This window comes from Phalacrocorax carbo, chromosome 4 (genome assembly GCF_963921805.1).
Source record: "Phalacrocorax carbo chromosome 4, bPhaCar2.1, whole genome shotgun sequence".
Taxonomy (NCBI): domain Eukaryota; kingdom Metazoa; phylum Chordata; class Aves; order Suliformes; family Phalacrocoracidae; genus Phalacrocorax; species Phalacrocorax carbo.
This window is the reverse complement of record NC_087516.1, coordinates 29,135,354-29,147,141: the sequence shown is the minus strand read 5'-3', so window position 1 is coordinate 29,147,141 and position 11,788 is coordinate 29,135,354. Positions and strand designations below refer to the sequence as shown.

Here is an 11,788-nt window from a genome sequence, read left to right as displayed (position 1 = left end):
TTTGTCTTGCTTGAATTGACATTCAAATCAACTTAAGGCACAGAAGAGTCATTGCTAATGCTAAAACCTGTTCTGTAAACCTCCTCCGTGGTCTGGTTAGCATTGAACTCACATCTCAGCAAATCAGAAACAAGAAATGAGTTGTTCATGGTAAACACTGTACCGGCAGCATGCACTTCTGTAGTGAACATTTCTCCTGACTTCTTCAAGTTCATGTAATACCAGAGATACGGTGCCTGGTGTAAGCCTTGAACTTCCTCCCCTGCCATCAGTTGAAAGGTTAGCCTGTTAAAGGGTGAAAAAGCAAAGCTACAAAACGGGCAGAATGTAAAAATAGCTAAAGCGTTATTGCCTATAAAAGCTCGCAAAATTTTTCGGGGAGTTTAACTCCATTCGCCATATTACTGAAGGCCGCACAGAGCGGCGGGGCCGGGACTCGAACCAGCGGGTCAGGGAGGGTCTTCGCCCGTGCGCATGCGCCTCGCCGCCGGAGGCGGTCACGTGTGCTGTGCTGCGCGGCGGGAAGGGCCGGGGAATGCTGCGGCCGCTGGAGAAGCTCCCGCCGGGACGGGCGCTGGAGGTGGGCTCCCCGCGGCACCGGGCGGCGCCCCGGCGCCTCTGAGGCAGGCCCAGCCGTCGGTCAGCAGCCGCCCGACGAGGCAGCCGGTTTCCGTGAGGACGGGGCCTCCAGGCCGCTGCCGTCCTGAAGCGAACGGGGGATGGGGGCGCGGCGAGAGCGGGCGGGTCCGTGTGTCCCCCCCGGTCCCGGCCGGGCGGTGTCCGGTAGCGCCCCTTGGGGCTGGGGAGGGCGGTGTTCGTCACGGGGAGGCAGAGGTGCCGCTCCCCGGCACCTGTGAGGGAGGCCGAGCCCCCGGTCCGCCTCCCCGCACCCGGGGCTGCTGGGCGGGCGGTGCCGCTCCCCTCAGCGGCCTCTCCAAACCGAAACCAAAAGTACCGGCTCAGAACACGCGGAGGGTGCGTGCAGCGGGTGTTCTTGCCCTCGCTTTGCTGTTAGAAGTTACTGGAGATGTCCTTGAGCTCTTCCCTGCGCAGGAGGGCTCGGCGCTGAGGGAGGCGGGCGGCGTGCGGGAGAGCTCCCAGCCGCTCCCAGAGAGGCCCCGTCGATTTCCAGCCGGTGAAGCCGTGGGCAGGCTGGGTGTGCCTCGCTGTGCCGCGCTGCTCAGAGAAAAATTCCTGCAGGCGGCCGAGAAGCCAGGCGTATAGAAGAGCCTCGGTGCTAGAGGGCAGTGGTTTGGGAGATGGGAGAGATCCGCAGGCACAGGCCTGGAGATGCGCACTTGGAGTGGTGCTTTGCATTCTGACAATCCCGGTGCAGAGGTGACTGAGGTGCCCTTTGGTGTGGCAGCTCAATTGCTCAGCAGTATATTATAGTCATGCATGAAACCATTAAGTCCAAATGTAAGTCCAAGATGAATCTGAATAATGTTGTGATTTCTGTAGCCAAACCTTGTGAATTGACTTTGGGGGCGAGGGGAGGCCGGTTCATATTTAGGGACTACCTCTCTATGCCTTTTTAGAATGGTGCACGGGCTGCACTCAGGAAGCATCGAGATGGTACCCAGTGAAGGGAGGGGTGATATCGGGCAATTCAGTTCTGATATTCTCTCTGGTGTAGGTTACCTGTGATAGAATCACGTTCTTAAGTTACGTATTACGTTGTTTCAGTTCCTTCATAAAATAGTTGATGGTATCTGTGGTCGTGCATATCCTCGATACCAGGATTATGGCAGTATTTGGAGCTTGTCGGAGTGGATGGAGGTTTTAGAAGAAACAATGACGTATTTCAAAACTGCAGTTGGTGAAAACATATCTGATGAAGAGGTAAGGGCTCACTGCTGATTGGGCTTGACTTTGAGAGATCATACTGATGTGATTAGCCTTGTAGTTTAGTACTAAAGTATTTTTATAGCGTAGCATTTGAATAGCAGTAGACTAAGCCTAAATAGGAAGAGGTAGAAAGTTAGCTGCATTTAGAGACACACTGCAAAGATTTTTAAAAGGAAAAGTGAAATTGCGTACTGATTTTTTTCTTAAAGAGAAATGGATAATACTTCTTAAAGTACTGTTCTAGTCACTTAAATTGATCTCTTAAGTACCACCAAATTAGCTCTGTGTTCCTTAAAGTACATAAACCAGCATTACTGTTCCTTAGCAATAAAAACAATTCACACTGTTGTTTGGCTTTCTTGGTTCTTTACTACTGCATGAAGTGTTTTAAGATATTGATTGTGTGTAAATAAAAACAAAAAATCTAGGCTGTGAATGGAGGACCGTGTGGGACAGGGACTATAATTCAGGGCATTCCAATATGTACAAACTTTGCAAAAAACTTGTTCCATTATCAGAAATCTTTTTTCTCATCCTTTGCCTATTGCTCATATTTTGACTACCTGCCAGTCGCTAGGTCTAAGAAAGATGCTTGTGCAGCCATAGGAAAGTCCATACATCAGTATGTCTGTTTAAGCTAAGCGCAGGTATTTTGTCTCCACTCTGATGTTCAGAAGCTTTCAGAGCTAAACCTGCATTGTTTGTGTGTGTGATTTTCCTTGTTTGTTTGTTTTGATTTTAGGTCTAAGAAGGCCAGTAAAGCCTCCATTCTCTGGTCTCTTCTAAATTACAATAATATTTTTTTTTTTGGTACATTGCTATGGTAAATACTGACTGTCAAACACAGAGAAGCCACTGAGGGCAGTGTAAGAAAGATGAGACTATGGACTCTCGTATAACAGCTGTCTGAGTAGAAGTTTGGATATTTACAGAGCACAGCTGTTATAGGTGGTAGGTGTTATTTCTGTGGTTCATAGTTTAAGGAATCACAATTATTTTCTTTTTGTAGGCTGCTCAGCAGATAAATGAGTTAAATCCAAACTACCAAAAAGCAATCACAAGATGTCTAAATGGCAGAAAGGAAGAAATCAGGAATGCGCTAGTGGAAAGAGTAAATGCAATCTCTTCTGCCCAGCTGCAGGATTTTGACTGGCAGTTAAAGGTGAGTGTGTTGCCATAATGTTTGAAAGAAGTGTTCTACAACACCGAAGTAACTATTGATATAGTCCCCTTAGACCTGCTCGTTCTGAAGCGTGGTGAATTTTTGTAGGTATCAGAAAAGCACATTCATCATAACACATCAAAGAAATGCCAGAAATGTTTATAAACTGTAAAATCCTTCTTTTTCTCTTTTTTTTCCCCTCTCCTCCTTTCTTTTAAAGCTGCAATATCTACCTCTTTCCTAAAAGGAGATTGACTGTTATTGAGGAACACCTGAAAGTTTCATATGCTGATATCATTTTGAGGCCTGAATTGAAGGGAGCATTTTTACTCAAAGGAAGAAGAAATATTTACTTAATTTAACGAGTAGTACACTGATTCAGGATGTGTATGCCAGACTCTTTAAAAATTTTTAGATTCCTGCAATAAACAATTATTTAACAATTAGTTTGAAATAATTTATCTTTAGACTTATTTTGGTAAGTCAATGATAATTGTGTTGCCTAAATTTGGATGGTGCTTTGGGGTTAAGAAGATGCAGCTGCTTTAAATTAATCTCTGTCAGAGACTTAAAAGTATAAACAGTATAAGTAATGTTGTTTAGCTAGTCCATGGGAGCTGTTAAACAGCTTTGTAGAGCTGTTAAATAGATTCCCATTTCAACAAGTGTTAAATATAATTTGGGCAACAAACAGCTTTGGAAATGAAACAGCAATGCCCACAATAGACAAGATTTTTGCAAGAGCAAATATGGCATCATAATGTGCTTCAGATTAGTTGTTACTAGGGATTGATCTCTCACTAACTGCATTTACTGCTGACAAAAATACAAACTAGGCTTATGTGAACTCTTGTTTTTTGCTGTGGTTTCTTTTAACTTTTTCTTCTGGAGGATTTTTTGAGCTCTTTTCTATGCTGTGGCACAAATTTCTGGTACATGTCTGAAGTATTGTATTCCTTTTGCTTTAAACCACTGTTTTTTTCCCTTGACCTGGTTGTGTTTTTTGTGTTTTGTTTTTTGTTTTTTTTTTCATTTACCATAGTTGAATCCTACCAAGGACATTGTTCCTCCTCTGCTACACCACATTATTCGCTCTAAATAAGATAGGTGTGTACAATGCTGACTTACAGTATTATCAACTGATCTTTGATTTTAATTTATTTTTAAAGCCTTATTTATACTAGATTAAGTATAATAGTAAACAAAGAAGAGAACACAATTGGTATGTAATCCTCTTCATCTGTGATTGCCAAATAGGATATCTGACAGTGTTTGATCAGCAGTAGAGAGAGTTGAAAAATGCACAAAGGTGTCGTCTTTCTCCCAACTGCCCCCTTCTCTAAGACCTTTCTTATTTGTTGATTACCAGAACTATTTGAATGTGGTGACTTCAAAATTTGTATACTTCACTTTTAAAGAGCCATAATCAAATGTATCTTTTCTTTTCACCTAGAATACAAAAATGTCACAGCCCAGTAATTTTAACAGCTTGTTTTGACAAATGCATTGCTATAAAGAAGTGTTTTAGTATCTTAGTATATTGTTGGTATTAACAAATGGACACAAATCCCAACAGCGGGGCGGGGGGGGGGGGGGGGGGGGAGGCAAAACCGAAAACTGCAGAGATGACTTGTGAGAAGTTAGTTTTGCCATGTTGATGTTTGTTCTGGTAGCGCACATTCAATGTAAAGTGCAGATAGGATGCTGTGAAAGGGTAAAAGCTTAATGGTTCCACCTGACGCTTTGTTTTTTCATCAATCTGCATAGCTTGCTCTCTCCAGTGATAAGATCTCCATGCTGCAAATGCCACTTCTCAATCTTGATCTGGACGTGAGAGAAAATGGTGGAATGAAACAGATTTCTATAGAGATGAATAAGGAAGAGTTGCAGAACCTAATAAATGCACTGGAAGCCGCTAATAAGGTAGCTTCTACTGATATCATCTTTTACTCTTGACTTCTCATGTACTGAGTTTATTTTAACTGAAATTGCTTGTTCTGGGAAGCTTGCTGAAAACCCCAAGTAAATTATTCGTTGGCGACATGACTATAGAGTTAGGGAAAGCCTTACATAAGGCAGACTATCTTGGATAGGCTTCAGGGTTTTTTTAGCACAGTTTAGTCTAGAGTTTTTTTAAAAAATGTAATTAGAATCCTGATAAACATGATAGTCTATTCAGAGCACTACTAAAAATTCTTGTGAGAATAGGAGGAGAAGCAAAAGAAATGACGAAGTGTCAGATTAGAGTTGATTTTGAAAGATTAGCGAGAACTCCGTGTGTTCTTGCAGCTTCACAAAATACTAGTGGCTGGGAATGCATATGGGAGAGTTGTTTGGTTCAAATTGAGTGCTTTAATTTTTGTGGCATAGTGAGTTGGGAAGAAAGTTACAAAGATCCCAATACAATAACCCAAGAAGTTTCACTTCAGATTTTCTTTATTTGTAGTATCTCAGATTTCTTAATAGAAAAGACTAAGGGAAGTGAGGATATGAAGAAAAATAGTTAGGAGAAGAGTCATCTGACTTGCACCCTGGTGATAACTGTGAATCCCGGAGTCCCTCCTTGTTCAGTTACCTTTCAGTATTAATTCTGGCTCTGCTCTGAGGAGAGTAGGTTTTGGATGTTTTATTTCAAATGTGTAAAGGTCTTAAATATTTATTAAGTCTGTTTGCTGAGAGATGGAATTCTCTGACATCTTGGAGGATGGATATAAAAGTCATATCAACATGTTTTAGAAGTTAGAATCTTCTAGTGACTTCATAACACCTAGCGAGTAAGAGGTTTCTTTAGATGTTTTCTATTATGTTCTGATGCTATGGCTGGAGTCTATAGACCAACATTTAGAGAAAGTCTTCGTCAGTATATAACAACTGAAAATAATAGTTTATAGTTAAATACTGTTATAATAGCGGTCTTAATACTTTGAATGACAAAAGGCACTAAGATTATGTCTACCAGTTGTTTTAACAAGGCTGATGTGAGACCTCTGAATAACTACATAGTTCCCAGTAAGATAAATACATTGGTCCAGATACAGGTGGTGTTCTCACGAAACGAGAGCCCTTAACAGCTTTCTTTCGCCTGGATTTCTTCCTCTAAAAGTAAATAGAAATAGTAGCTTGTCATGAACATCACATTGTGCAAAAAAGGATTCTTCCAGGACAGACTTCAGTCTCTGCACGCCTTCTTGTTCTGCTTAAAGGTCTGTATGGAAGCTGTGGGATGTTGTCATCTCCGTACCTTAATGCGCGCTCGAGGAGGAATTCACTCTAGAAATGGTCCCTTGGTTCTGCTTTGTGCGGAGGGAATCTCGCTAGACCTAGGAATAACTACTCTATTTTTTGATTGCAGGGAGTTGAGGAGTGGTTTGCTTGCAGTAAACACTAAAGAAAGTTATTGGAATTGATAGTTGTGTGAGGTTGTAAAAGAGCGCTGAGAGAGGGATGGTGTATTTTCCAGAGGAAAGGCATGTTTATACAGTTGTATACTATACTGGAACAGAAAGCAAAAAGCTGTATTTCCTAGACTGCTCAAATTTTGGTCTCATCCAACTTCAATCTCTTTCTTTTTCTCCTTTTTGAAGGTTGTCTTGCAACTGAAATGATGGAGTTCAGATCATCAACAGTATCTGCTGGCGATGGCTCCCCAGTTGACCTAGGGTGGGGCTGGAGCAGAAAAGAGATTCTGCAAAGCCAAAAGTTTTCAAAGCTATAAATTACTGAAGTCAGAAGGCTGCTATGATTTGTGACCAAATGAACTACTAATCCTTTGATGAAAGTAATAAAATCTTGTATCTGTTTGACCAAAAACATAAAAATCCAATGTACAGTTGCTTTTAGTACTAAAGATGCATAGAACTATAGAAAAGTATCACTTACGACATGTGCCATATTTGTTTTGGTTATACTTCATCATTGACTTCACAGGTGCCTAGTAAAATTAAGGCATCTTACTTGCTTAATATGTAATCCTTATGTAAGGTGCCATGATAATGAAGAACATGACAGAGTACTTGTAGCATTAATGTATTTATACTTGTAAATAGTAAATAAACACTTGATTTTGTGGGTGAATAATTGTGGTAAATTGTTTCTTGATTTATTAATCACTAAACTTAGTCTTTTTAGATGCTGGGGAAAAAACAGCTTTACAAACAAAAGCAGTACAGAATTACAGAACGGTTGAGATTGGAGGGGTCCTCTGGAGGTCATCTTGTCCAACTCCCCTGCTCAGGCAGGGTCACCTTAGAGCAGCTGCACAGGACCGTGTCCAGGTGTTTTTTGAGTATCTCCCAAGGATGGAGACACCACAATCTGTCTGGGCAACCTGTTCAATGCTCAGAAGGTGAGGGAGAAGCTCTGGGGCTTTACTCAGAGTAAAGTTTGGCATTTTTAGCTTTGGGTTTGTATCTTAGCTGATGACTTTTCACTTAAATATGTTAATGTTTTCAAAAGGGGGTGCAGTGCTAGAGAGGAGCTGACCTATGTGGACTGTGAAGAGGATATTCCTAGCCCACTTAATATGGCAGATAACTGGTAAATCCTAGCCTAAACCTTTCTGAAACCAAAGTTAGATGCTGTAACGCTACAGAAGAATACACCAGGAATCTTACGGTTTCTACTATTTGTTAAAACATACTTCCATATGTAAAGAGCAAATCACCTGTAATGCTTACATAAACACTAATGTGTACTTCTCAGTGCGCAGGTGTGTGTATATGCATGTCTTGTATATACAAAAAGGTGAAGTATTGATGACTTGCCTTTTTCATAGTTTCAAAATTAGGGTCTTGAGTTACTTCCACTATAGTTTGTCATGCCATAGGCTTTCATATAAGCAAAGTGTAAGGTAATACATCCATTTAAAAAAATTGGACTTCAGAGGACTGGTCAGAGAAGAGGAGGACAAGAAGCTCTCTTGTAGAAAGGCTTCTATGAAAAGGATTTTAATAGGCTTTATGAATAGGAAACCTAAATATATGTTTCTAATAATAAAACTAGCACAGAAGTTTTGTGGGTCAGAGAACATTCTAAAAAATGTGTATAAAATGTAGTCTGTTCCCCTTTTATTTGGTGCTGGTACATTTAGTCAGATATGGATGTAGTTCAGTGTCACCAATTTGAGAAAGGTCAGAAAAAGTGGACAAGTGGGTAAAGATAAGAATGAAAGACTGGAAAATACATCTTACAGTGAAAGGGCTGCAATCTCTAACAGATAGGCTTGATCATAGTTTTGAATGTACATAAGCAGCAGATATTTGATAGTGGATCAGATAACAGAAAGACTTTGTGTTAAGTGGACCAAATTCAAGCTGAAAAATAGAGGTTGGAATTGGTATTTGTTTAGCTTTATAAAAAAATCTGGAAAGTGTTACCACAAGTTGTCCAGTAGCCTGTTCAGGAGCATGCTATTTTTTGATTATGAGTTTAGTGAATAAATTGGCCATGTCTATTTATGTTATTTGTAGGTATATTTGTCTTGACTCCACTTTTCCCTTTCCTCTAGATCTAGTTGCTTTATAGAAGAATGAATATACTGACTTGATGTTGCCTTAAACATTTAAATGCTTCCTGGATTGTGTGATGCATACTGAAGGTGTAACTCTGCTTTAGCTTTCATTACACTGTGATAGCGTATGTTACTAAAAGGCTTTTGTAGAGAAAAGAGGCTTAATTTTTGGAAACTGTTTTTTTTAAACTGGTTTTTATTGACCCACTTTTTATCATTTAGGACAAAAGGACTGAAAACTGTTCCTGTATTTACAGTAGCAGAAATAAACAGCTAGCAATTTATGTCATATGAGCGTAGACTATTACGTTTGGGATGTCACTTGGATAGAAGACACTTGTGTGATCAATTTATACAATTTATAGATGTACTGTGAACACATTTAAGAAAGCAGATACTGGAAAGCCTGTACTTCAAAAAATATTGAAGTGGATATTTAAAACTTATTTTGCAATATGTTGCTGAAGAGAACATTTGTGTTGCTACCTCTTAGTTTTTAAAGATTAGTTGATCAAAAATACAGTAAATTCTTCAAAATAATGTTTCTCAACAATAAAAGGCTACAAATGATAACTTCCATTTTTATGTTCAACATACGAAACTTCTGATGCGAAATGTGCCACATATCTAGCTGATAGGAAGCAATTTTTTAAAAACGTAGATGCTATTTAAAAATATTTCTGACTTTTTCTTAGTAGTAGAGACTTAAAGTTTACATAGTTTCATTTAAATTTCATAGCAAGTTACATAAAAATGGATTTATAATGACACTGAGGGTATGTGGTGGTGGTTCATCTTTAGTATCATGTTCTATTTGTCCTGTCCTTCAGTGCAGCACTGAACAGGAAAGGCTGAAGAATCATTTTTCGATGCTTTTTTGCTTTACAAAAAAGAGAAGACAAGTTTCTGTCATGATGTGACAGCAATAGATGCGCAATGAGCAGCTTTTTCGTGGCTGTTAGACATTATTGAAAGTCTGACTATTTTTTATATAACCAATAAAATTATGCTTTTGACAGAGGGCATAGCAACACCACGTAAACGGCCAGAGAGGGAGAGGAGCACCAGTTGACGAGCAGTTGAGAACTAGCAGCTAAAACGTTATTGTCATGGAATTGCGTTTGAAACGTGCATCCTGACCTTACGTCTGTACAGAGAAATGAACAGTCCTCGTAAGGCACGTAATGGCCTCCAGTAGGTGGAAAGGAAAAGGACCAAAAAGAATGGAGAAGGGAGCTTACTGCTCTGCACTTTGTACCATCTGTCAGAAAGTGGTTTTGTTCGGTCTCTGCTCTGAGGGTTGGGTACTTCTGGAGCAAGCTAAGTCTCCAGCTGTGACAGATAAGGCATTTGTGGAGACTGTACCAGGCCAAACTGATGCAAAAACCTAGAGATTCCACAAAACCCATTATACTGGTATCAGCTTCAACATACACTTTGATGAATGCAAGTAGACGTGAAAAGGTAGTGAATAGGAACAACGCACACGTAATGGAAACAGCTAAAAGAAGCTCGTGTGGCCAAGAGCATGTCTGTCAGGTATTCCTGGCCATGCTCCCTTCCGGGCTGAGGAACTTGGGGTTAGGTAAGGAAGTTCCCATTGTGTTTCCACCCAGGTTTTCATACAACGCAAAGCGCTGCAGTGCACATCGCAGCCCCTGGAGGAACTGTATGCTGGGACCAGAGTGAAATGTGAGAACTGCACCAGTAACAAAAGCTGCAGAGGGGCCGTGATGTAAGAAGCATCGCTCATAAAGCCACTTAAGTCTGCGACTAAGGGGGGAATCAGGGAAATCTTCTGAAGGAAGATGTTGTCTAGTAGGAAGGTGAAGGAGCTTAAATAGACTCCATGGACATTAAATAATAACTTTTCATTTTGTCCTTACCTGTCTGCTTGCTTTGCCCATATCCCTATTTTTCTGGATTCTTCCAGGCCTGAGCTCTTTCTAATTAGCCGGTTATGGTAAATTGAATGGTTCTGATGTTTGCACGTCCTACTAGGCTAACTTGTAAGGGTTGTTCCCAGGTAATGCTTCCCCGTTTTGTCCTGTTTCAGGGACGTGTGTTTGTATTCTAGTGTTTGCCCCCACAGAGCAGCTCACTCATGGGTCCTGTGGTTGCATGGGAAAAAAAACAAACCAGCCATCACGAACATATTGGTGAAACCTCTGTGGCGCTGCAGGTACTATGTACAGACCTCTTAAGCAAGTAATTAAGACCAGAAATGAAATTTTGTACAGTAGGCTCTTTGAACCAAAAGTCCTGATGAAAATAGTACATATAATGGACATACTTTATGAAGTTTTCAACACATAAAAAGCACCTAAAGAAATTCGCATTGCATAAACAATCCTGCACTTTGAAGCAGAGGATGCAGCATATCTTGATTCAAAATATAAAAGTGAATTAGAAAAATAACATTATTTGCCCTCTGCTGGCATTCATTGCACTTTTCTCCATTTCATAGAAATTTCCCCTTGATTTCAGAAAAATAATATTGTTCTTGATCAGTCATTTAAGCTTTGATCTTGGCACACTAAAGTGATTCAGAATTGCATCTGAGCAGCAAACTGTAGGTATGGAAGTGACTACTGTAATACACCTGCTTTTGCAACAAAGCAATCGTGTATGTCAAGAAACTGTTTTTAAAAGGCCTATGTAAGCCTGTGGCACATTTCTGAGTTCTGGAGCAAGACTTTCTGATAAGAAACGTGCTGAAACATGATTATCATTTTATCTGAACCAGTACCACCTTGCCCTGAAGTATGCGCACTTTGCTATCACTTCGAGTTGTGAATTAACATTTATAATGAACTATCAGAAATAAAGGGATTTTTACTTTTCTGGTACTGGAGAATGCTTTCATAAGTGTGCCAAGATAGCCTATAAAGTTTTTTACTTTAAATCCACTTTACTTATATTTGGCAATATCCTACACTTCCCTCTGTAAATTTATACGTACTTCAAGTCCACTCCAGAAAGACCAAAAGACCACTGCCGAAACGTAGAAAAGGGGGCAAATCTCACAAAGATTCATCCTTTGGACTTTTACAAGCCTGTGTGGTTCACATCATCAGGCTGCTCTGTGGAGAGGTCATCGCAGGAGCAGAACCTCATGTTTTAAGCTGGTTCATGGAGGATATACGGGATGTTCAACTCTTCACGTTGTCTATGGCTGGGAATTTTACTCAAAGTTCTCTTCATACGTGCTAGTACCGGTGGGAGTCCTACACAGGGAAAGCTGCAGCTATTTTTTAGCATCAGATTAG

General features: G+C 40.5%; 1 protein-coding gene across 2 annotated transcripts; it reads left to right on the top strand.

Annotated features, from left to right (window-relative positions):
- Positions 1–470: 470 nt before the first annotated feature.
- On the top strand, positions 471–7,096 carry COMMD8 (COMM domain containing 8). Of its 2 annotated transcripts, XM_064449382.1 has the most exons (5): positions 471–580; positions 1,687–1,842; positions 2,858–3,010; positions 4,778–4,933; positions 6,595–7,096. In XM_064449382.1, exons 1-5 carry the CDS (start codon positions 536–538, stop codon positions 6,613–6,615), a joined length of 531 nt encoding a protein of 176 aa, XP_064305452.1. In that variant the 5' UTR covers positions 471–535; the 3' UTR covers positions 6,616–7,096. The 2 variants fall into 2 exon arrangements, with proteins under 2 accessions (XP_064305452.1, XP_064305451.1); XM_064449381.1 differs by lacking the exon at positions 6,595–7,096 and having other exon boundaries at positions 4,778–4,981.
- Positions 7,097–11,788: the final 4,692 nt, after the last annotated feature.